The sequence below is a fragment of the Balaenoptera physalus genome, assembly GCF_965194825.1.
Source record: "Balaenoptera physalus genome assembly, chromosome: 10".
In the NCBI taxonomy this organism is placed as follows: domain Eukaryota; kingdom Metazoa; phylum Chordata; class Mammalia; order Artiodactyla; family Balaenopteridae; genus Balaenoptera; species Balaenoptera physalus.
Genome location: NC_138889.1, coordinates 88,015,505 through 88,041,185, shown reverse-complemented (window position 1 = coordinate 88,041,185; position 25,681 = coordinate 88,015,505). Strand labels below are relative to the sequence as shown.

The 25,681-nt window shown below is 34.7% G+C and overlaps 1 protein-coding gene across 1 annotated transcript in view; it reads left to right on the top strand.

The window, feature by feature from the left end:
* Window positions 1-3,510: 3,510 nt before the first annotated feature.
* Window positions 3,511-25,681, top strand: part of CSTF3 (cleavage stimulation factor subunit 3) — a 73,046-nt gene continuing 50,875 nt past the window's right edge. Inside the window, exons 1-3 of the mRNA XM_082410476.1 lie at window positions 3,511-3,727; window positions 17,060-17,161; window positions 17,284-17,379. Of these exons, the coding sequence (XP_082266602.1) occupies window positions 3,701-3,727; window positions 17,060-17,161; window positions 17,284-17,379 (225 nt within the window). The 5' untranslated portion in view covers window positions 3,511-3,700. The remainder of the gene's footprint in view (window positions 3,728-17,059; window positions 17,162-17,283; window positions 17,380-25,681) is intronic.

Below are 25,681 nucleotides of genomic sequence, written 5' to 3'. Positions count from 1 at the left end.
ATTTAATCACCAGATATTTCATTATTAGTTCAGGAAATATTTATCAGTAAATGACCAAACCGTGGTGAAAATTTGTTGGGGAACAGGAAATTGGCACGGTACCAAAGCCTTACTCTGCAACTACTTAACTACTAAGGATGAAATATACCTAAAAAAGAGATGTGATAGTCACCACCTTAAACAAGTGATCAAACTTAAAATCAAACTAGTAGTTTGATGTATCTCCTGGTGTAATACAAAACGAAAAACATATCTATATTATGGCATATTCTTGTCAAAATGTGTAACCCGAATCTAATCACTCTTTTAGCGTACATTTTAGTTTATAGGAAACATGGGAAAGAGGAACATGTTAAATAATACTACAAGAAAACAATCAGATATATCCAGAATATGGACTATTCCTAGGGACAACTGGCGAACTCTCTTAAAAAATTCATAAAAAATAGGGCTTCCCTGGTGGCGCAGTGGTTAAGGATCCGCCTGAAAATGCAGGGGACACGGGTTCGAGCCCTGGTCCGGGAAGATCCCACATGCCGCGGAGCAACTAAGCCCGTGCGCCACAACTACTGAAGCCCCTGTGCCTAGAGCCCGTGCTCCGCAACAAGCGAAGCCACCGCAATGGAAAGCCCGCGCACCGCAACGAAGTAGCCCCTGCTCACCACAGCTAGATAAAGCCCTCGTGCAGCTATGAAGACCCAACGCAGCCAAAAATAAAATAAATATATTTTTAAAAAATTCATAAAAAATAAAAAGATGGGCGATAAATAACTAGAGATATAACAACTAAATGCAATGCTTGAAATTTGATTGGATCCTGATTTGTAAAAACCTCCTATAAAGACATTTTTGGGATACTTGGGAAAATTTGAACATGGACTGAATAGTAAATTATACAAGGAAATAATTGTTAATTTTCTTACGTGTGATATGTATTGCAGGTATAAAGGAAATTTCTGAGATATTCTCAGAAAACACAAGCTGATTTATTTTGGGATGAAGTGTCACGATGTCTGTGATTTACTTGAAAATTATTTTGCAAAAAACCAAACTATATATGTAAATACATACATATAAAGCAAACATGCCAAAATGTTAGCCATTGGATCAAGATGATGGGTATACAGGTATTCGTTGTATTGTTCTTTGAACTTTTATCTCTCTAAAGTTTTTCATTAAAAATATTGGGAAAAAATATTGGCATTTGAGTCAAACTTTGAAGAATAGAATGTGAATACTATTCTTAAAGACTGATGTTCTTACACTAGTTCATTTAAGACAAACTTAGAAAACAGATAAAAAGAGAAAAATTATGATGTATAGTAGTCTCCGCTGCCCTCCACCACCAACCCCGCCCCCCCGGCTCCCCACCATCCAGTTTCAGTTACCTGCGATCAATCTTGGTCTGAAAATATTAAATGGAAAATACCAGAAATAAACAATTCTTAAATTTTAAGTTGTGTATCGTTCTGAGTAGTGTGATGAAATCTGGTGCCACTTAGCTGTCTTGGTTATCAGCTTGACTGTGGAGGTATCTCAGTGCTTGTGTTCAGTTAACCCTTATTTTACTTAGAAATGGCCCCAAAATGCCACAGTAGTGAGGCTGGCAATTTGGATATGCCAAAGAGAAGTTGTAAAGTGCTTTCTTTAAGTAAAAATGTGAAAGTTCTTGCCTTATTAAGGAAAGGAAAAAAAATCATGTGCTGAGGTTGCTAAGATCCATGGTAAGAACAAATCCTGTACCTGTGAAATTGTGAAGAAGGAAAAATAAATTCATGCTACTTTTGCTGTTGCACCTCAAGTTACAAAGGTTATGGCCACAGTACGTGGTAAGTGCTTAGTTAAGGTGGAAAAGGCATTAACTTTGTACAATTAGATATTTTGAGAGAGATAAAGCGCACATGCACAAATGAGCAAAATTCACGTAACTTTTACCACAGTTTGTTGTTATAATTGTTCTATTTTATTATTGTTGTTAATCTTCTATCATTCATAATTTATAAATTGAACTATGATAACATAGGTATGTACAGGAAAAAATAGTATATATAGGGTTTGGTACTATCCCCTGTTTCAGGCATCCACTGGGGGTCTTGGAATGTAGGATAAGGGAGCTACAGAGGATAAGAGAGGGAGGGATTACAGTGTTTAACTAGTCCTCTATTGTTGGATGGTGCAATAAACATCTGTAATATACACCCTTTGTTCATGTGTCTGATTTCTTGGAAGTGTAAGAATTCAGGCTGTGAAATGTAAAATAGATAGCTAGTGGGAAGGAGCCACATAGCACAGGGAGATAAGCTCAGAGCTTTGTGACCACCTAGAGGGGTGGGATAGGAGGGGTGGGAAGGACACCCAAGAGGGAGGAGATATGGGGGATATATGTTTATGTATAGCTGATTCACTTTGTTATACAGCAGAAACTAACACACCATTGTAAAGCAATTATACTCCAATAACGATGTTAAAAAAAAAAAAAGACTTCAGGCTGGAAAGGGCAGAGGTGGAAATATGAGCAGAGGCATGGGAGACTGAAAAGAATAAGGAGTGTATGGGAAAGGCTGAATAGTTTACGTTGGACCATAGGCCACTGTAGACGAGAAGGTGTTATAAGTCTTATGATGATCCTTGAACGTAAAAGAGTTTGAGAAGACCTGCTCTCACTTAATCTTGGACTTTGCCAAGTACAGTTCCAAGCACTTTTTCATGTATAACTTATTTAAATTGCAGGTACTGGGAATTCCCTGGCGGTCCCATGGTTAGGACTCCACACTTACGCTGCTGAGGGCGCAGGTTCCATCCCTGACGGGGGAACTCGGATCCTGCAAGCCTCGTGAAGCGGTAAAAAAAAAAAAAAAGCAGGTATTATTGTTACTCGTAATTATAGGCAAGGAAACTGAGGCACAGAGATGTTTAACTACCCACGGTTACCCATCTAGCGAGAGATGAAGCCAGGATTCAAATGAATGCAGGCTGGCTCCAGAGCCGGAGCGCTATTATCAAGAACCATGGTGGGATGCTGAGCTTAAAAGCTGGGCCTTACTGACTTCAAACCTTAGACACATGAGTAAACGGTGAAGGTATAAATTAACATGGGCTTGATCTGTCCCTTTAATACCACAAAAGCGTGAAGAGCATTAGGTGAGACCATAGAAAACTTCATAGATTCCTTATCTCCAAAATATAGGAAGCATTTAACACTTAGCATTGCTCCAAAATATGGCCAGCTTGCCTGAACTGAAACGATTTGCAGGCTTCAACAGTGAAGAGGTGCGCTCCACAGCTTGATAATTAAATTCCAAAAGGCGCGCGAGCCCCAGTGCAAAACAGTTTCCCGCCTCCCAGCGGGTTGCAGCTCGCTCAGCAACAGCCTCTCTACTCCCGGGCCGTGACGTCCCGCGCTTACATTGGGCCCGCCCCTGGGATCGTCCTGCTTCTGCGCGGTTCAGTAATCGATGATTTTGCGCTCTTAACTCCGCCCGCTGCCCCGGAAGTTAATGCAGAAGCCACACCCCCTCCTTGGCCGGCCCGGGCGCAGCCATTTTAATTCATATCTGAGTGGGCGGTGGCGGTTCTTGTTGGCGGTCTGGCTCCGCAGGGCAGGGGGCAATTTTAGTTGTCTGGGGGTGGCTTTTAGTTTAATTTTTCTTTTCTAGCTTGGCATCGCGGGCCAGTTCGCACGTTCTAGTCGTCTGAGGCCATGTCAGGAGACGGAGCCACGGAGCAGGTGAGGAAGGAGAGTGGTGGGGCCTCGTGGCGACCTCTTCTCTCCCCGTCTCTGTTCGTCCGAGTTCTCCAGCCATGTTCGCTTGAGTAGGAATCAAGGGTCTAATGAACCCGAAAGACAGGGTACAGAAGTACGGTGGGAATGGGGAGCAAGATCTGACTGAGATTTAAAACTTTTTTGGCTTCTCTGTCTTAGGCGTTAAGATGAACAAATATTTGATTTAGACAATAGCCGGGAAGCTACTTCGTCCTATTTAGATTCATGGGACTTCTCCGGTGAGAGTCTTTCCTTTAATACCATTTTGGTGTTAAGGGGTTAGGAATTGATTATTTTAACGTGTACTCGCTGTTTTCGAAAAACTTGACAGTGTTCCCTCCGCCGCCTTTGCGATATATACTGCACCCAGAAAAAGGTTTGAGAAGTAATTTAAGATGAAACTAATCTGGAGAATTAGACTCTTGCATGAGCGAATGAAGAAGGAAGCAGTTTAGTAGTAAGAGCATCGTTATGCTAAGGTTTGGGAATTTTGTGGCTTTCTCCTGCTCCTTCCCTTTCTTCTATCAACATTTCATTTTCATTTTTCCAATGACACAAATAATTGTAGAATTTGATAAATCGGAAATGAGAAGTCTGTTTGGGCCACTGTAAGTAAAAGCATCTGTTTTTTAGTACTGGATATGTGACATTTAAGTATTGTAAAATTCAGATTTTTAGTTAAATGATTTGTTTCTTTTGCTCTTTATTCAGAATTTTGTAGGATAGTATTTACCTTCGAAAGAGGAAACTGGTGTTTTATGAAAGCTGTCAATTTATTTTTCGATTCAAGTCCGATATGTTTAGGTAAATAGTTTTTAAAATGGAGGCTAGCTAGACTGCAGTCTCAGTTTCCTGAAATTTCCCATTGCCATAGCAACGACATACACTTAGGTTTTCGTTTTTGAGGTCCCCAGCTTTTAACGTGGGGGCTGTTCTTGGAGGTTGACAGAGATGAGGCAGAATTGGAGTGTTCCCATTGAATAGGGTGACTGTAAATTTTATTGTGTCGGGAAGGTTTGGCTAAACTGAATTTTGTGTTTGCTCGTCGACTGATTTCAGTCCTGAAATTTTCACAGTATTTACATTTTACATGCTGTTAGAATGCCCAAGAATGCCAAGTCTTAAAATCGTTATGTCAAGTATGTTTATGTATACCTACCCTTTTTCTGGGCTCATGTTTTGTCACCTGAAAGTAGAGGAGGAGTAATGTACTGAGGTTTTCATTGAAAGCTTCCCGAATTCATTGTTAATTTTTAAATTTATCTGAAAGTGTAAACACACTGAAATGTTGCCATGACCTTTCATTTCACAACTGTGGTGTTTTAAGTGGGAGAGAAGGTGGTAAAAATTTCACCCATAAGTTTTATGTGTAAAGTTTAGGACATAAGGAAAAGTGCAGTGAACAACTGCAGTACAGTTCTTCACCTAGAATCGACAGTTGTTGAGTATTTTGCCATGTTTGCTTTATCTCCTTGTACATATTTATTTGAAAGTAAGTGACACATATTCAGCCCCCCTTATATCAGCATTCTCTTATACAGTATAAGGCATTAATGCTGTTATATAACCATTATACCATTTCCCACCTAAGAAAATTAATAGCAGTACCATATCATTTCTAAAAATCAGTCCCAAGAATGTGATTCATAGGGTTTTGTTATTTTAAAAATCAGAATCTACACTAATATGTATAAAATGGATAACTAATAAGAACCTGCTGTGTAAAAAAATAAATAAAATAAAATTCAAAAAAAAATCAGAATCTAATCTAGGTTATTTGCATCATTTGGTTATGTCTCTTGAATCGTCCCTGTGTTTTTTTCTCCCCTAGGATATTTATTGTATATTTGAAGAATCCAGAACAGTTCTCTTGCAGAACTTCTCATTTTATGTCTGGGCTTATTTGTTTTGTGTGTGTGTGGTATCATTTAACTTGTCCCCTCATCTTCTGTATTTCCTGAAAATTATGGTTATGTCTAAACTCAGAGCTTTGATAATATTCAGGTTAAATATTTTTGTGTAGAATACTTTATAACATCACATCAAAAGGCACTTCATGCTAGGTTGTTCCAGTGTTAGTAATGGTTAAGTTTGGTCACTTGGTCAGGGTTAGGGTAATGACTGCTGGATCTCTTCATTGTAAAGGATTATTTTCCCCTTTGCAGTTAGTAATCTGTGGGTTGATAACTGTGTTTCTCAATAACCTTTTATCTAGTTATTTATCATCAGTTGATAATCCCTAAATAAATCAGTTTTTTCCTTGAAAGTGGCAAGTGGTGGTTTTTTAAAAAATCCTATTCTGTCTCTACTTACTGGCTCATATTTTTTCCTCAAAGATGAAATTCCTTTTTTCTTTTCCCCTCCTTTTAGAAGATTGAGGATAGCTGTGGATTCATGGGGTTTCTCTGTATTGAGTATGTTAAAATCAGCTATAGCCTTTTCTTTTCTTTTTTTGTTTTTTAAATGCTTAACTTGTCCTAGCCTTTATGGTGCCTCCTATATATTTTTTCCATCAGTCTGTAAGACATGTTTTGATATCTGAGGATCAAGAAAAACAGAATAGTATAATGTATGATGTTTCTATCATAGAGCTTCAACTCACAGCAAAACATGTTTTCTCCATACTTTCACTTACTCTCCCCACCTCTATCACTTTGAAGCAAATCGCAGATACTGTATTATTCAACTTTAACTGAAATGGTAATTAAATGATACCTTAAAGAGTGACATGATCAAAAATAGGAATCAACTAGCTCGCTTGATGTGTAAGACAATAGTTAATGAAAATTTAGAGGAAAAATGAGATGATGGACAAGGAAAAAAAAGACTAAACAAAACTGAAGAATAATAAGAAAAACATCAAAACCACTCTGAATCATGGATTTGCTTTGGAAAGATGGTAAGGGTGGGATAGGCAAAGAATCCTGTGAGATATGAATTACAGATTTCTTTTAGCTGGTTAGCATTGAAACTCAAAAAAAAATTTTGTTCAGTAAACCTGATAATATCTTAAATTTGTTATTCAGAAATATAGATGGTCCTTTCTTCGTACTGAATCTCTAGATTTATGCTGTATGAAAGAGGGAAATGATTGTAGACAAGCAAAATCACAGCTAAGGTTTACTGTGATTTTTTTTTTTTTTTTTAACTCTTGTAAGAAAGTTCTATTTTACATTTAGAGGGCTATTTAAATTACCTTGCAGTTTTGGTGGGTATTCTTCTGGAGCTTCGTGTTTACTGTTTTTGTCAGTTTAATGGTGACAAAACCACCTGCATATAGGTTTTGTTAGGTTTTCCTGCTAACAAAAGCACATTCCCGTGTGGAATTATGGCTATATTTTTATCGTGTACATTTTTTTTACTGCTTGATTCAACTTCTGATCTCATTCTTCACTCCATTTTACCTTGTGCACCACCTCTACAGCATTTAATAGGCTATTGGTTAGAGTTCCTCCACTGGGTTTTGAGTTGAAAGGCTGCCTTAGTTATTCACCATTGCACCTTAAAAACCTAGAAACACTTGTTTTGATAATTAAAGGTGTTCACTAGATAAATGGATAAATTTTTGCATTCAGGCTATATGCTATGTTACAAAATTTTAAAGAATTGTATCTTTGGGGAATACAGGTGCTTATAATTATTGTTAATAATTAATACAAAGTAAAATATTTTGGGGCATAAGAGTGAATGGTTTCTAAAGTTTTGTTATATGTATTTGGCCAAAGAAATGTATTTGGCCAAGTCAATTCCCATGAACGTTTAAGTCCCTAAAATTCTGTTTCTACGCTTTTGTGTTTTAGGAATAAGATTTCAGTTTTCAAACAATTCATAGCCTATCCTAGAATTAGGCAGGCCTAAAGTATAAAAAGAATGATCCTTACTTCGGAAAAATTGCATGACTTGAAGGAGCACAAATTAATTGCCAATAGTTCTTAACAAAGAGGGGAATTTAGGGCCATAAATAATTGTTTTGCTTTTGGTGAAAAATAAGTTTAGGAAGATATAGAAAATATGAAAAATATGTGTTCTATTATATACTTACTAATGAGGAAAGAAAGACGAAACAATGTTGAAACCTGATTTATTTTGTTGAGTAACCATTAATATTTAGTAGGGGTTAAAGGGAAATAGTGCCAATTTTAAACCCAAGTGGATGTGTGTGGAGGTTAGAAGAGGGAGGGAAAGGCCAAGAATATATGTTATAAAGAATATGTGTTATAACAACAGTGTGTTCTTATCCAATTATTCTTATCTGTTGTTAACAAAATCTTTCTGTAATAGCCTTTCCTACTTTGCCCCCTCCTATTTTAAGATACTTAGTATAATAGTTTGGGGCAGGCAAATTTGATTTGATCTTATTGTTAATATTTCTTGCGGAAACTGACTACATAGGATACTCTGTTTGGCAGTAATTATTCCTAAGAGAGATTGATCTGTGTTTACAGAAATATTGGTTTTCCGGAGAAGTACAACAGAAGGAGATTGTGTTAGAAGAGATTGCATTCCCTCAGCATTAGGAATACAGAAATTTACATCCTAGATAGACCTTCCAGAATGGCAAAATCTATTCAGATGTTTGTACCTATTCAGTGGATGATTGCAAAAAACAGTTCATAGTTTTAAGCTTTTCTGCCATTGTCTCTAAATCTTTATTCCTCTTTAGACAAGACCCAGTTGTGAATTTGAGTCTTTTTTGTTTTTACTGAACAGTTGGTAATGGTGTGAGAATTGATTTTAAAAGAGATTTTAGTTGAACAAATGTTTAAGCTATTTTTAGATTAATGGATAGGTTATAATCAGCAGTAAATATTGAATAAAACCAGAAGGGTAAAACTGTGTCCTAATTGTTGTTTTCTAATGTTTCACTTAGTTTATCAAGTGAATTAATATTTTGGCTACTCCTGGTCTAAAGCTGCATTTTTCAAATTCTAAAATATTAAGATTTTTATTTATAGTTTGTAGCTGTTTGTTTCCTGGGGGATGAATAAACAAATTTAATAAGCAAATATGATAAGTATAATTATTTGGACCAATAACCATTAGCCTATTTTTTCTTTGTTAAGTTTTTGAATTGTTTGCATGTTTAGTAGATTTTAGTCTTTGGAAGGTTTGAATGGATTATATACAGGATACATTCAGATTCATTCACAAAAAACATCTAGTAGAGTTTTGTTGCACTGGTAAAGGAACATAGGACTAAGCTGGCGTCCAGTATTAATGTCATCTGTCACATAAAATGCTTAATTCTCTAGGCATATGAATCGGCTCAGTTATTACTTGCAGATAGTCTTGCAGAGTGCTACCCTAGTCTACTTTTAATTTTGAAAAAAGGCTACCAAGACAGACTTAAGAGTTGAAATGTATGTGTTTGCAGTTTTCTTAATGTTTTAATAACAACAACAAAAGGAATGACTTAGGTCTGATTCCACTTTATTTTTGAGGAAACACAACATTTGGAAAAAAATATATTTACAGAACAGATGGATTAGGTGGTGTTTCTCAGAATGGAGTCCATGGTCCATTGCATCATATTCACTTAGGTGCTTTATAAAAGTATAGGTGCCTATACCTCAATTTCAGACATACTATCAATGTAACAGATTCTGTAGGTGAGGCTGAGAATCTTCATTGGAAATGAGTATCACATGTGATTTTTATGTAAATGAAAGTTTGCAAATCACTTAGGTTAGGGATTGAAGATACTTGGACCTTCAAAGTTGGTTTTGAATACATTGATAAAATAAGTGGAGAAAAACATTGCAGATTATTTGAGGATGGTTAGGCCTTTGATAGTATTTTTACTGATTTTCCTCTCCCTACTATATTTAGTTACTCATTATCCTTAATAGTGGAAAGTACTCATTACAAAACTAGTTTTGAGACTCTTCTCTGCTTGTTCTGTTGCAAAAATCAGCAAAACTCTTGGTCAAAAAGCTAATATAGGTTTACATCCTTTAACTTACTACATTCCTCCCTGCATACTTTTGATGTTTATCACTTGGTTTAAATTTTCACTGACCTCTAGTTTAACTTAATTTCCATATGACCTCCAGCATAACACCCTCCCCCATTTACCACAAAAATAGCTGTTTGGAGAAAGAGAAGTACATTTTTTTTCCTGTCCAGGTTTTACTTGTGGGAATGGAAAGAAGAAATTAAAGATTATAAATTATTTAATCATTAATATAATAGTGTCTGTCACTTCTCCACACCCCACGCCGTTAACAACCACCTAATATAAATTAAGCTATCATATAGAAAGAAAGTGGTTTGCAGCTTAACTCGGTTTCCCAGAGGCTACATGACATATCCACAGTTATATGAAAAGGCTATTAAAAATGTTGCTCCCTTTTCCAACTACATAATTGTAGTTTTGTGGTCTTATACTTCATCAAAAACAATATATTGCAATAGGTTGAAAGCAGAAGCAGATGTCTTCTATTCAGCCAGACATTAAAGAGATCAGAAAAATGTAAAACAGTGCCATTTTTTCCACTAATTTTTTTTAATTTTGGAAAATATTTTAAAATAAAATCAGAAGTTTACTTTAAAATAAATTAACACATTGAAATTTTTACAGTTTTAATTTTTAGTATAATAATGTTGATTTAACCCCCACATTTTAAAAAAATCTCTGGTTCCTCATTTTTAAGAGTGCAAAGCGATTCTTTATAAGAAGTTTGAGAACTGTTGAAATAGTGCAGGGAGCCTGTGAGACAATGTCATAAGTTCTATTTCTGAGTTAGCTTCACAAAACAAAAGGTTAAATATAGAAAGTAAAAAGACAACCAGCTGAATGGGAGAAAATTTTTGTATATCATATATCCAATAAAGGACTAGTATCTATAATATGTAAAGGACTCTTGCAATGCAATAACAAAAAAGAATTAAAAATGGGCAATCTGGAAAGACCCTTCTCTAAATATATACAAAAGCCAATAAGAACATGAAAAGTGCTGAACTTCATTAGCCACCAGGGAAATAAAGATCAAAACCACAATGAGTTACCACTTCACCTGCTCGGATGGTTATAATCATCAAAAAGATGGATAATAACAGGTGTTGGTGGAGATGTAGAGAATTTGGAGCCCTCACACTGGTGGGACTGTAAAATGGTTCAGTCGCTTTGGAAAACAGTCTGGCAGTTCTTCAAAATGTTATGCAGAGGTTTGCTTTTTGACCTAGGAATTTCACTTCTAGGTATATACCTAAGTCAAAAGAAAACACAAAACGAATTCCACTCAAAAACTGGAAATAATCCAAATGTCCATCAACTGATTAATAAATAAAATGGGGGATATCCATTTCATGGAATACTTAGCAATAGAAAGGAAAGTACTGATATATGATAAAACATGAACCTTGCAAACATGCAAAGTGAAAGTCAGAAACAAAACACATTGTATGATATCATTTACATGAAATACCTGCACATCTATAGAAACAAAGTAGATTGGTGGTTGCCTAGGGCTAGGGGGATTGGGAAATGGGATTGCCTGTTAATGGGTACTGGTTTTTATTTAGGGTGATAAAAATGTTTTAAAATTTATTATGATGGTGAATATACTAAATTTAAGCCATTGAATTTTACACTTTAAATGGGTGAATTCTATGGAATGTGATTATGTCTCAATAAAGCCATAATTAAAAATAAAAAAGGTCAAACATGTATAATGTATCTTATCGCCATACTTTAAGCCAGTTGTACATGGGTTATTCTTCACATAGAAAAGTTGATATTTTAGCAGTACACTACGACTAGAAAAACAGTTCATAGAACAGATACTGGAGGTAGTTCCTCAGCAATATTTTCGCCTTACACCAAAAAAAAGTCCGTCATCTACTTCACAATTTTTTCTGATTTTTGTACCCATTTGAAATAGTATATGTTGGTGTGTATGTGTATACTCCTTACAGTTGTGTTATTTTTCTGGTTTTTAAAATTGTGCAAATCAAAGAAGTTCCCACTGTCCTACTAGTATCATTAAACGTGCATGCCTTGGGAACTGAACTAGTCCAGCTTTTGTTCTGCTCATTTGATTTGGGGCCCATCCTACTCCCCATTATCATCCCCCTGAAGAATGATAATGGGATTACATATTCCAAAGACAAAAGCTGGATTTTGATAGAGTTTCTTTATAGTAATGTTTCTGGGACATGTAAGCATGAGACGGCTCTTCTTTTGCTATAACTAAGGAGAGTTCTGACCTCATTCCATTACAAATGGGCACTGGAAACTTGGCACAAATTTTCTTAAAGTGACCTATTTCTCTGATCTGGCAACAGATTCAGGAAATAATATTACAAGTCCATTCCTTATGGAGGCTCAGTCTCCTTGTGGATACTAGAAAACTGTTCAATTTTCATTTGCTTTACAGCAGTGTGGTAACCAGGCCACAAAACAAAAATGTTATGCTCTTGGTTACCCAGTTGGTTCATAGCTGTGATGATGAATGACTTTTTTTTTTTTTAATTTACTTATTTTTATTATTTATTTATTTATTTTGGCTGTGTTGGGTCTTCGTTTCTGTGCGAGGGCTCTCTCTAGTTGCGGCGAGCGGGGGCCACTCTTCATCGCGGTGCGCGGGCCTCTCACTATCGCGGCCCCTCCAGTTGTGGGGCACAGGCTCCAGACGCGCAGGCTCAGCAGTTGTGGCTCACGGGCCCAGTTGCTCCACGGCATGTGGGATCTTCCCAGACCAGGGCTCGAACCCGTGTCCCCTGCATTAGCAGGCAGACTCTCAATCACTGCGCCACCAGGGAAGCCCGATGAACGACTTTTTATTGTGAGAATTAAATGTGGCCTTTAACTACCAGAGGATACTCTTGGCCATTTTGGTTACCTTCTATTGTTAATTAATTCAGTTGATTGAGAATTATCTAAATAGATTGTTTTATGAACATTTAACTACATCCTTGTCCAGAGGAAAACATTTAGGGTCATAAGAGGTTCTGCGAGGAGCTGAGCCATAGTTCTGCCGGATTCTAACTGGACTTTGGGCAGATTCGTGTAAAATTTAGTTATATTTTTTATTATGAAATGGGGTTATCAGTTACTTAACGAGGAGTGATAGTTAATGACTAACATAGTAGATGCTCAATAGATGTTTTTTTTATATCTGATCCAACATCCTTTCCATGGGGTTCTTAGGTCCCTGGTAACCTCTTCCCCCAGGTGTCTGTGGGCAGAATTTTCGGGGTTCCCTGAACTTGAATGGGCAAAATAAAACTTTTCACTAATCTCTAACTGAAATTGAGCCTTTCCTTCTATTACGAATGTAGGCAAGAAACCACACTAGTAGTGTTAGCAACAGCTGTGTGACTGGGACAGACATATTCAAAGTACTGTTGGCACTCATCACTAGACTCGCAACTAGATTTTGTTATTTCATGTGTTAAGTATTTATTACAATGTAAACTTTGTTTAAAAATATTTTGATAATTATATTTCAGTATAATTGGTTTCCTTTGAAATCCTGCATAGTTTATTTTGTGTATTTAAGAACATTATCCCTAGAAAGGCCCATAGGCTTCGTTAGATTGCAGGAAGTTGCAGCAGCACACACAAAAAAAGTTTGGAATCCTTAGAGAGCCATAATTTTCAACTGAGGCTGCACATGAGAACCTCCTGGGGAGTTTTTTTTAAAAATAGTGACGGTCCAGGCTCCTTCTTAGAGATTCAGTTTTAATTGATCTAGAGCGAGGCTTGAGCACCTTTTTATATTCCCTTTACCCCAGGTGATTCTGATGTGCTGCCAGGGTTGAGAATCACTAAGTGAATGGCTTGTTTTATTTTGTAAGGAGACATTTATACTTGCTGCAATTATGCTGGTCAGATATTAGATGCTATCTTCTGGGTTTCTCTGTTCTTTTGCAGATTATGGCATACATAATCTAATTTTGGTAGGTTAATTTTCAGCAAGTGGATTTGAGTGATTTGGCCTCCCATCAGACTGCTTTGAAGCACTAATTGTTAGCATTGATTAATTTAGCTGGTTTTTAATTCCTGATTTAAAGTTCCTGTATCAGATTTACTTATTTTACCGTTAACGTTTTATAGTTGATATCTTACGAATCCTAGTTTATTTTAAAGTATTTTTAAAGTTTGTCAAGAAGTAAACCGTTTGAAAGAAATCTTTATTTTGTTGTATCCCAAGTGCCCATTCAGCAATGTCTGGCACACACTGGGCACTGAACAAATATTTCTCAGGTGAACTGTAAAAATTCAAACAGCAGAAGAGTATACAGTGTGTGAAGTACACTTGTATGTGGTGTGTGTGTCTCCCCATCCACTCCTATTTTTTTAACCAGCTGTTACGGAGATTGTTCCATGTTGCTGTTTATAGAGCTGCATTGCTTTGTTCCTTTTAGTGACTACAGATTCCATAATTTATTTAACCAGTTCTTTTACACATGATTATTTAAATTATTCCTAGTCTTACACAGCAACAAACAACCACATAGCTGATTACTCTCCTGTGTACATCTTTGTGTACGTGTAGAGTAGGGTAAGTTGTCAGAACTGGAATTCAGGGTCATATTCATGTTAAATTTTGGTCAATATTACTGCTTGTTCCTGCCAACAATTCGAGAATGTCTGTTTCTATTGATATATATCCTTGCCAGTGCAATGTTAATTATAAAACACCTTTGTGGGTGCTTAAAACTTAGCCTTCCAATGCAGGGGGTGCAGGTTCGATCCCTGGTCGGGGTGCTTAAGGTCCCATGTGCCTCTCGGCCAAAAAACCAAAACATAAAACAGAAGCAATATTGTAACAAATTCAATAAAGACTTTAAAAATGGTCCACATATGAAGTGAGTAGCATTGACATATATACACTAACAAATGTAAAATAGATAGCTAGTGGGACGCAGCTGCATCGCAGGGGAAGATCAGCTCAGCGCTTTGTGACCACCTAGAGGGATGGGATAGGGAGGGTGGGAGGGAGACGCAAGAGGGAGGGGACATGGGGATATGTGTATACATATAGCTGATTCACTTTGTTGTACAGCAGAAACTAACACAACATTGTAAAGCAATTATACTCCAGTAAAGATGTTAAAAAGAAAATGATCCACATCAAAAAAAATCTTTAAAAAAAAAACAAAAACACCCTTGATCTCTATCTTGTGGCTTACATTTGTATTGCTTTCAAGTGTTTAAAGTTCATTGTTCTTTTTCTATGAACTGTTCGAATACTTTGCCCATTTTCTTTTTGAGTTTCTGATTTTTAGTGACTGGACTTTATATTAATAAATTTAATACTTTGCCATGTGTGTTGGGGATATTTTTTAAGTTCGTCTTTTCACTGTCATTGTGATACTTTTCCCATGCACACATGTAAATAAACTTTATGAATTAAGTTTACTCTTTTCAGAGGCTTTTAAAGAGCCTTCCTGGGCAAAGATACATTTCAGTATATTTTCCAATGGTTCTTTCTTGTGTTTTTGTTCTTAATGTTTAAATCTTTGATCTATCTGAAATTAATTTGGTAGAAAGGGTAAAATAGGAATTCAACTTTATTTTGATAAAGTTATTCTAGCACCATGCATTGAATAACCCAACATTCTGATTTGAAATGCCACCTTTATTATTTGCTGTTTTTCCATATATCCTCTTTTTGAACCATCCTGATCTGGTGATTTATCACCATTGCAGTACTCTTTATTTGTCATTTTATGTTCTAATATGTGGGTGGGACCAGTGGTCCTCCTTTATTAAACTTTTCCAGTTTTAGTTTCTAAACTAAAGTAGTTTAAGCAAGCTACTTACAAAGCTCTTGTGTATTAGTTGAATATCCTAATTTTGATACAAAATTATATTAGTCTTTTAAAACATGGTTTTCTTTCTAAATGTATACTTATCAGTGGTGGAAACTGATTTATTCCAAAGAAAAGTATACTTCTTCCAGGTAATTTTTTTCCCCTAGACACAAGACTTGAAAATTTTTTTCCCAACTGCTATTTTGACAGAATTGCTTAGTGAAATATTAATTGCCACTAAGGGGAAAAAAAAAAGGAAAAAGAAAGGTATTGGGGCAATGCTTCCCTCTCTATCCCCTCTTGAATGTTACTGATATTTATTGCCCTACTATGGATTTCAAGAAGTCCTACAAAAAAGGTAAAACCAAACTTAGTACAAATTAACATTTATCTGAATTTTTTGAGTATCACTTTCTTTTTGTGGCACACAGTATTCTGAACAATTTGAGAAGTAATACTTGTATTTATGCCTCAGGTCCTAGCTACTCTTTTAGGTATTAATTTTTAAAGATTATATTTCTATAAGAAAAATAAAACTACCTTATTAAAGAGTTTAGAAAATATTAAAAGAAGGGGGGGGAAATCACCTGTACTTCTACCACCTGTCACCCAGACATGACTACTAAATATTTTAGTACAATCTTTTCAGTCTGTTTTATTATCGATTTCTTTTATAGTTTTCATTATGCTGTATATACACTTTGTAAATCATGCTTTTAAAACTTTCACATCAAAAATAAAATTTCCGTGTCACTTCATGCTTTTTCTTTGTGGCTCAGGATGAATTCTGTATAGCAGTGTTTCTCAGTGTTGGTCCAGGGACCCTGTGGGTTCCCAAGACTTTTCAGAGGACCTGTGAATTCATACTGTTTCATAATAAATTTAAGACATTATTTGCCTTTTTCACTGTTAATCTCATGAGTCTACAGTGGAATTTTTACATGAGTTGATATTGCAGAAGGTTGAGTGCAGAAGCAGATAAGAAAATCCAGCTGCATTTTGAAGTCTGACATTATATAGATTTGCAGATATATGTAACATAATCTCACTGAATTTTTAAATAGTTATTTTTCATTAAAATGTTATTTATGTTAACATGTAAATAATTTTATTGTTATTTGTATACGAATAAATATCTAACATTTTTCTCAGTTTTAATTTCTAATATGGTAAATGCTGAAATTACCCACATGAACAAAAGCTCTTTGGTGTACTCAAGGGTATAAAAGGGGTCCCAAGACTACAAAGTTTGAGAACTGCTGCTCTTTATTATTTCATGTAAAAGATGGGTTTATTTAAGTTTTAAAAATGTTTTTTAAAAGTATGTGTTCACTTGATTTTGTTATTATGCAAGAGATTTATGATAAGATAGTATATATAGATTATAGGAAACACAGGCCTCTTTTATAAGAGGACATTTTTATGCTTTGTACTGTGATACTGCATCTGGGGGCTGATATGTTGTGCTTGAATTAAATTAGGCCTGAGATTTTTAAAACAGTAACTTCAGTTCATTGTTTTTTTTCTCCCTAGGCAGCTGAGTATGTCCCAGAGAAAGTGAAGAAAGCCGAAAAGAAATTAGAAGAGAATCCCTATGACCTTGACGCTTGGAGCATTCTCATTCGAGAGGCACAGGTTTAGTGATATAGGATTACATTTCCTTCTCTATGGGTCCAATCACACTACTTGGTTCTGCAGTAAATAATACATTTATAATCCTAACATTGTAAATGCTGTTTATTGGTTTTCAATTTTAGAATCAACCTATAGACAAAGCACGGAAGACTTATGAACGCCTTGTTGCCCAGTTCCCCAGTTCTGGCAGATTCTGGAAACTGTACATTGAAGCAGAGGTTAATATTTTATTTTATTTTTTCTTACATAGCTTTTGATGGGAATTGCAACATACACTATAGTGATAGAAAACAAATTAGGAACATAGATAGCACAACTAGGACAAGGAGGATTTAAAATGTCTCTTGCCTTTATTTTGTAAAATAGGTATGAAGGAGTAATTAAAATGAATTTTTGAAATTTGGGTCTTTACAAGCTGATGATTGTTGCATTTTGGAGTTGCAACAACATTAAAACAGTTTCAATGGTATTGGAGTGCTTTAGCCTTTTATTTACTTGTCATGTGTCAATTTATTGCCTCCTGTGTCATTTATTTAGAACTCATTTTTCTTTTTATTCCTATTTACAAACTAATATGAACGGTATTATAAGAAAATACAGAAATGTTAACTTAGTTTCATAGGGTATTTTGAGTGTCTCTGGTTAAATGAAACCTTTAGGTGAAAAATTATTTTCGATTTTAATTTTGTGAAAATGCATGGTTTGTCAATAAATGTAAGCACTTCAATAATTTAAAGAAACGTTTTTCTGTAGGATAAAGTTTACATTATACAGGAATACGCTAATATGAACTCAAACCTATGTAATCATAATTTACCCAATGATACTTTGTTTTTGTTTTTTTTTCTTTCTAACTCTCTTGAAATTTGAAGTCAGGCATGTTTATTTTAAAGAGTAAAGGCCCCATTCTTGGTTATGATTAGAAGGGAAATGTTCATTTTTGAAGACCAGAATTAGCAATCCAGATGATAATAAAGTGTAAATGTATCGGTAACAGTTGGCACCAAGTAGTCATTTTTCAGGTGATATATTAATGAGATGTAAGGGGTAAGATGGGAATAGTTGATATCCACATTAAGCTGAAAGTGATATCCATTTCTTTTTATGACTTAAGCAGTATTCTTATTTGAGTATTAATTTTGTAATATAAATTCTCAACATAATCAAGTACACTGCAGCCTCGTCATAACATATTCCACACTAGCTGAAATTTGATAACATGTGGGTCTGTTTTGGACCTATCAAAGGGCTTTAGTCATCAGCAGTACTGACTTCAACACAACACAGTGTGACCTGTGATGTGTCCCTCAGAAATGGACCCAACCAACAGCAGATTTAAATTGAGGCTACAGTGTACTCACTGTATTTGTGCTGTAGTTTATATTGTATTACTTTGGGAGGCGGGGAATTACTGGACAATAGCAGGAACATTGTGTGTGTGTTAAATTTTTTCTGTGTGGTTGCGTATGTGGTATGTGTGTTTGTATGTGTGAGAGAGATTGTACCTTATGTGGAGTCTGGTTGTGGTTTTGGACCAAGACCATATCCTTAAGGTTTTATCACTTATCTTTTGGGACCATTTCCTTCCTTTAGTATATCTAATCATCAGAGTAGACTGGCGTGGAATTCACCAGGTGAGTGAATAGGCCTGTCTGAAGTGTGCTGAAGCCAGGATCACCTTTACTTGGTCTTCATTCCAGTTTGACTTTACATATTAGCTTATATGCAAACTCATCAGAAATTAACATAATTGGTACATGATAGTTTTTGTATAATGAAGTAATACGTTCTGAGTTTTAGAATTTTCTTTCAGTTTCTCAAATATTCAAGTATTATTCATGCATTTTATTATAGCATAAGTGAAACTGAAATTGGCTGTTAGATACCCCATTCTGTAAGTATAAGCACAGTGAGTCTGTTTCTCCCATTTCCTAGCTAAAAATACAAACTGCATTCTAAAAAAAAATTCTGAGACCAGATGTTATTCCAGAGGGCTGAAAGTTGTCTAAATAACAGGCTCATTTCATGTAATATTTCAGAGCTGTTAACAGTTGCCTGATTGATTTAGTTGGTAATGTTTGCAGTTTCACACGCATACACACACAAATATGAATGTATGTATAAAACACTTTTTGAGAAAAAAATGGTAAAGAATATATATGTGTATTTTATAAAATTTATATTTCTGGTTTAGGAATTAAGATGTTACATTGAATGCAAATTTTAAAAATGCATATCCTGAGCTATGTTTTCCTCTTTCTTAATTTTCTCTTTATTTTCACATTTGTACTTTGTTTAGCCTGTGAGGGGCTAAAGTTTTCTTTGGCCATATCACCCAATGTGGCCTTTAATATTTCTGGAGAAGACACATATTTATACTACATTAAAATCTGAAGTAATAATAAGAATGTCTTTAAAGATAATACTAACAGAGTTTACATAACATCCTGTATGCACTCTCAAGAAAATAAAGTTTTGTTAATACATTTGTTGTAACTCAGTACTTCATGGTGGGAAAATTGTTTATGTTCAGTTAAACCAGTGTGTGTGAGTCCAAATACATTTAGTTCTTTTCTAATAGAAAATACATACATCTTTAAAAATGAGATAATTTGCTTCCCCAGAGAAATTTCTTGTAAATCCTACTTAAGAACAAAGTGGCAAAGGAGCGGGGTATGTTTTAGGGGTTTGGGGAGTAGGGGGGTTACTTTTAAACTTGAAACATCAATTGCAAATGGGAGCATATTATAAATAATTTTTAGTAAAGAAGTTAATGACAGTCATATTTTTAATATTTGCCAGTATATCACCTTTTCTCATATCAGTGAGCATTTAGCAATACTAGTTGCTAAAAAGCTACTTGTGTAAAATTTGAACTTTAAAATGTCATCCTTAATTCATTACCCACTTTTATTTTTGTTGCTTATTGGAGGTAAAATTCCTTTAGGACCAACATCTATATATTTATAATACATACATAATTTCAAAATTAAGCCAAATTACTTTAATGTTGTATATATTATATAGGAGATCACATTTCGCCTCAACTGCTTGAAATTCTTTGCTTTCTTCTTGAATTCCAAAATGCTACTAGCCATATCATAAGAGCAAACAATTGTATGGCTCTTCTTAAAGTGATGGCAGTTATAAGTATAGAGTCTAAATTGTTATGATATGAAAATAGTTTTGCTGCTGCTTGGTTTTAGTAAAGGAAACATTTTAGTACATCCCTAGTTCATATACAGATGTCTTAAATCTGCAGTGTAGTATATTTTAGAGTTTAAGAAATGGGAGTTTTTAAACACTAGAGTTAAGTGAAATACCCATTTAGAGCCTAAGTGCTCTTTAAAGAACCCCTTTTTAGAGTGGTCAGAAGGGTCACTAAATATTAGCAAATTTATAGTTTTGCTACATTTTTTAAGTCGCTTTTCCCCTTTTGGTTTCTGTAGCTCTTCATGTAGCTAGGTAATCAATGTGACAGCATGTAAGCTACAAATAACTTAGTGTTAGAAGTAAGTTTTGAATTGGGCCACATTCATAAGAAATTTTCTTATGAAAGGGTGATTTTTTTTTATTGTTAGCTGAAGGAGAAATGAAGACGGTAATGCTGCTGGTAATAGCAACAATGTATCTTGCTGTCTGTGAAAGCTGTAATTCTTTAATAAAAGTATGTAGAGAATTGATTGCCTTTTATTAAAAAATTTTTAATGTGAATCCTTTTCTTATAAATAATGAGTTGTGACGTACATATTTCAGTTTTTCAAAATAACCTTTCTACTTGGGAAAAATGACTTTTAAAAATACCTTTCTTCTTGGAAAATCGAAGTGAACTCAGGATGGAACATGGGTGACCTAAATTGAAATAAACTTCTCCACTGTCAATACTGTTTTAATTCCTCTAAGTAGCAGTTTAAACTACTGTATTATAATGTTTTGTATATATTGAGCAATGTGATTTTTAAATGCAGAAAAAAAATTTTAATTATCATATAGATTTCTTTTCTATACTTCAGCTTGCAATCTTTTTTTTTAAAAAAATCTGTACTCTTTTCTTATAGATCTGCTCTTTTCCTGTTTGTAATAAATGTTGGTCCATGTCTGTGTGATTATTCAGATTGTTCTCTAAAATGCAATATGCTTTTTAATCTATAGTTTCTTAAATGCATGTATAAATGTAGTGTAGGGGTATAAAAGAAAACAAATTTTGCAAACACTGAACTGAGTGATCAAATATCTGAAAGTGATATGAATAATTACATACTATTTTTAAAACAAAGGAACTATTTACATTTACTGTTTTAAGTAGTAAACTTCTATTTTAGGTCTTACTGAAATATCTAATCCCATTCATCTTCCCTTCCATTATTGTAGCATAGGTGTTTAGGTTTTGTCACTTCCACTAACATGATCTATACATTTTTTCCCTTGGAGCCTTTTCTTTTCACCCCAGGCTTTGCAAAATAAAACTATTTGCAAAAAGACGTAGTTAATTCAGATAACAAAATTTCTCTTAAAAAAAAAATCTTGTTTTTTTATTCTTTATGTCTTCTAGGTAATTTGTTATTTTATGTGAAGTGTAGCCAGCCCTTTATTTTCAGGCAAAATCTTGTACTAATCAACCTGATCATTTTTATATTTCTTTATAGAACAAATTTATAATCATTGAGTCACTCATAAGAATATTGGGAAAAAAGGTTCATTTTTTCCCCCTCTTCAAAGACTCTTAAAATTTTTAGCCAGGCTTTTTTATATTCTGTTTTTGTGTATCTAATAAGAATTATGGTATATTCTGAAAATCTGGAAAAGCCATCTCTAACCAGATTTTTTTTTTTAAGTATATACATTCCAAAATTTGTTGTGAAACATAAAGGGCTATTGGATCATGCAGTTTGAGGTTTCCCTGTGGGTAGTAGTTTAGCCTAAATTTCTTGGGCATTTATGGAATAACATAGTAATATACAATACCAAGTACTTAGTGTTTTAAATTACGGGGGGTTGTAGTCAGTAAGGTCTTGGGGGATTAATCTGCTCTACAACCCCCTCGCCATCCCAAGAGATACTCATTAAAGGTAGGCTCCAACCTGTGGCATCCATGAATAAACACAAACTCCCCTAAGCCTTCTATAATACTGTGGCGTTAGAAACCTCCATATTTGGAAACAGAACTAACCCGAACACGAAAAGCCTTTTCTAGGGTGCTCTGCGGTTTTGGTTCTAACTTTGAGCATAAGGGAACCTGGTGGCCATTAATTGACTTTCTCTTAAAAGACAAAAAGACCTCATAAAGGCTCAAGCGTTTTCTGATGGGTTTAGTGTGCGCTTTCAACTTGCAAACAGCTGTTCCTTTTAAATGAATGAGTCGGGCGCAAGGCATTTCCAAGAAATGAAGATGTCTGAAATAATACTAGTGATGTCTATGAAAAGCTGCACTTCTAAATGTGGACAAGAATGCATTTATTTGCTTGTAAATAACTTCCTTTTTAAACTTTAACTTTTATTACTAAACATTTTTACTCTTAGCAACTTTGGAGCAGAAAACAAATAGTCGGTTAGTATAATGGCATAATAAATTCTGTATAAAATTTTCCCCCACGTATTCAGAATCTGCAGCAAATTCAACAAAATGGTGAATATTTGCTTTGAATACAACCTGTTGAGAAACTAAACGGCTTTTCTAATGCTCAGGAAAGCATAACCTGGGGTAAGTTTTACCATTTTGTATGCTAGGAAACCTCCAAAGAAAAATTTTCTGTTTGGAAATGTTAAGTGATTGTTCGGAAAACAGAGTCTGATGTCAAGGACAGTATTGAAATGTTGTTTTGGAATAATTACTTTGAAATGTAAAAAGGTCCAAAGATAAAGTCCCAAAGCTATTCTTAATCTTCCTAATACTTTTTTATTCATGTTACAGACCATGATCAGTTACAACCTTTTTTTTTAAATACAAAGTTTTAGCCCTAGCATATATGGATAACATTATTATAAGTCTTTGTCTAAAGATTCCTGTATATGGGAAACAGTCTTTTTTTTTTTCTCTTTCAGTTTATTGAGATACAATTGACATGCAGCATAAGTTTAAGATGTACAACATAATGATTTGATATATGTATGTATTGCGAAATGCTTACCACAGTGTTTAGTTAACATCCATCACCTCACATAATAACAAGGGAAATGGTCTTATATGATGACAGATTCTGTAACTTTTTCATATTCAATTTGAAGAAAGAAAGTGCTGACTATTTCATGATGATGGTTTTCTTGAAATTTTTTTAATTCAACAGACTATGGCTATGTATGTATTACATATTTAAAGCCAAAATGAATATTAGGTTTAAATCAAATTTAGAGCTGAAAGATGAATTAGCTTAGCCCCCTGTTTTATACATGTGTAAAATAAGAGATTCTTATCCCTTAGAGCCAAAGTTTGCAAATAACGTAACTTCAGTGTCACCTGGGAAGCTTTTAAAATATTCAGGCTTTGTAATTATTATTCCTGCATTGCTGACTCAATCTCCAAACGATGGACATGTAGGATCTGTTATGTTTAGGTGTTTCTGGTAGCCAGTTTTGGTCATTGAGGCTATCTTTAGAGGGCAATAATTGAATCTTACTGCCATGAGTATACTTCATACCTGGCAGAATACTCCCTGTACTTGTCTGGAGTATAAAGTGATTGTTCTTTTGACTATACCATGTTGTGATTTATCAATCAGTATATAATCAATCAAGAAGTAATCTTTAGAGGTATCTACTATTTGCTTGGTAGTATTTTTGACAGTGTGGTTGCGTTATTAAACTTGGTCAGTTTTTTTTTTTTTTTTTTGAACTTAATTTTATTCCTGGGTTTGAAGCCTGATTTTCTAACTCCATAAACTTTTTATTTTAAACACAATATAATCACCTAAGTGCCAAATTCTAAGAATCAACTTGTAAGGAAGTCTCATGTGTTAAGAGAGGGCCACTTAAGCTATGGCTTAAAAGGATTACTGCAGGGACTTTCGTGCCGGGGTCAAGTGGTTAAAGCTCCCCGCTTCCACTGCAGGGGGCACGGGTTTGATCCCTGGAGGTTCGATCCCTGGTCTGGGAACTAGGATCCCACATGCTGTGCAGCATGGCCCCCCAAAAAAAGATTACTGCAGCTTTTTTTGATAGCTGACTCTTACCCTTACTCCTGAGAATTTTTAAACATATGAATACCACATCTTCATATTTTCAGATTGTTAGCTAACATCCATTCATTTAAATAGTACTTGAGTCTTTGTAATATAAAAGACTTTCTCATTCTTTTGGGGGGTGAAAATGGATTGTGGTCACAGAGAACCATTCATTATTTCTAACTATTCCTGTAGTTCAGTTCCGATTCATTTCTAAATTTTTCATTACACAGATGAGTGCGTTTAACTCATGTCCCTTTATTTTAAAAAAATTTTTTCCTTAGTGGCTTCTGATAGTTTTTAAATGAAATGTGATTTTTTAATGGTATTTTTAGTATTTGTAGTTAATGTCTATTCTCAAGAGAGTTGGCTCTCTCCAGCTATAACTGAGAATTTTGCCACCAATGATACTTACAAAAGTACTCAAGTAATATCCAAATTTCATAAAACTTAAATGTCAAAAATGACATTACCTTAACAGAACAGCTGGTGAAAGTGTAGATTGTCATAGAAGAGCTTAAAAATATTTGGGGAAGATTGCCAACAAAATAACTTGGTTTCCTGTATTATCTATACGTTTATTTTAATTCTTTCATCCACCATTTCCTTTGATTACCAGTTTTAACTATTGTGTAATAAGTGATTTTTTTAAGGTTTTGTGGTTCTATTAATTAGAATGTTAGTAGGTGAGAAAATGCTTAAAACATATTATTTAGATTATCATTCTTTTAGATTAAAGATTCAAATTATATGTCCATCACTTAACCTGATTGACCAGTTTTTAACATCTGACATAAACTTTATCAGTTCTGTTTTTCGTGAGCCATAGGGGATTGGGTTGCATACATCATGACATCAGTGTATTTGCTAATAACAAAGATATTCTCATACGTAAACAAACTTATGAAACCCAGGAAATTTTACATTAATAGAATTTTAATCTGCAGTCCATTTTCTTCTTTAATTTTTGATCTAATAATGCCCTTTAGAGCAGTTTTCTTTTAAATCAGAATCTGATCCAAGATCATTGTATATAGTTGTCATTCCTCTCCAGTCTCCTTGGATGTTGAACAGTTCCTCAGTCTTAAATTTGATATTTCCTTATTAGATTCAGGTTATATACAGTATAGCTGAAAAGCTACAAATGGTTGTGTGTCCTCTTCAGAGGCACGTGACGTTCATTTACCACTTATTGATGATGTCAGTGTTGACCGTTTTCTCCACTGTGTATTTACTGTTTTTACTTTTGTAACTAATAAAATAGTGGGGAGATATTTTGAGTCTCTGTAAAAATCCTGTGTCTCAACAACTGCCCACTCAATTTTGAATCTATTACGATTTTTGCCTGAATCAGTGATGTTTT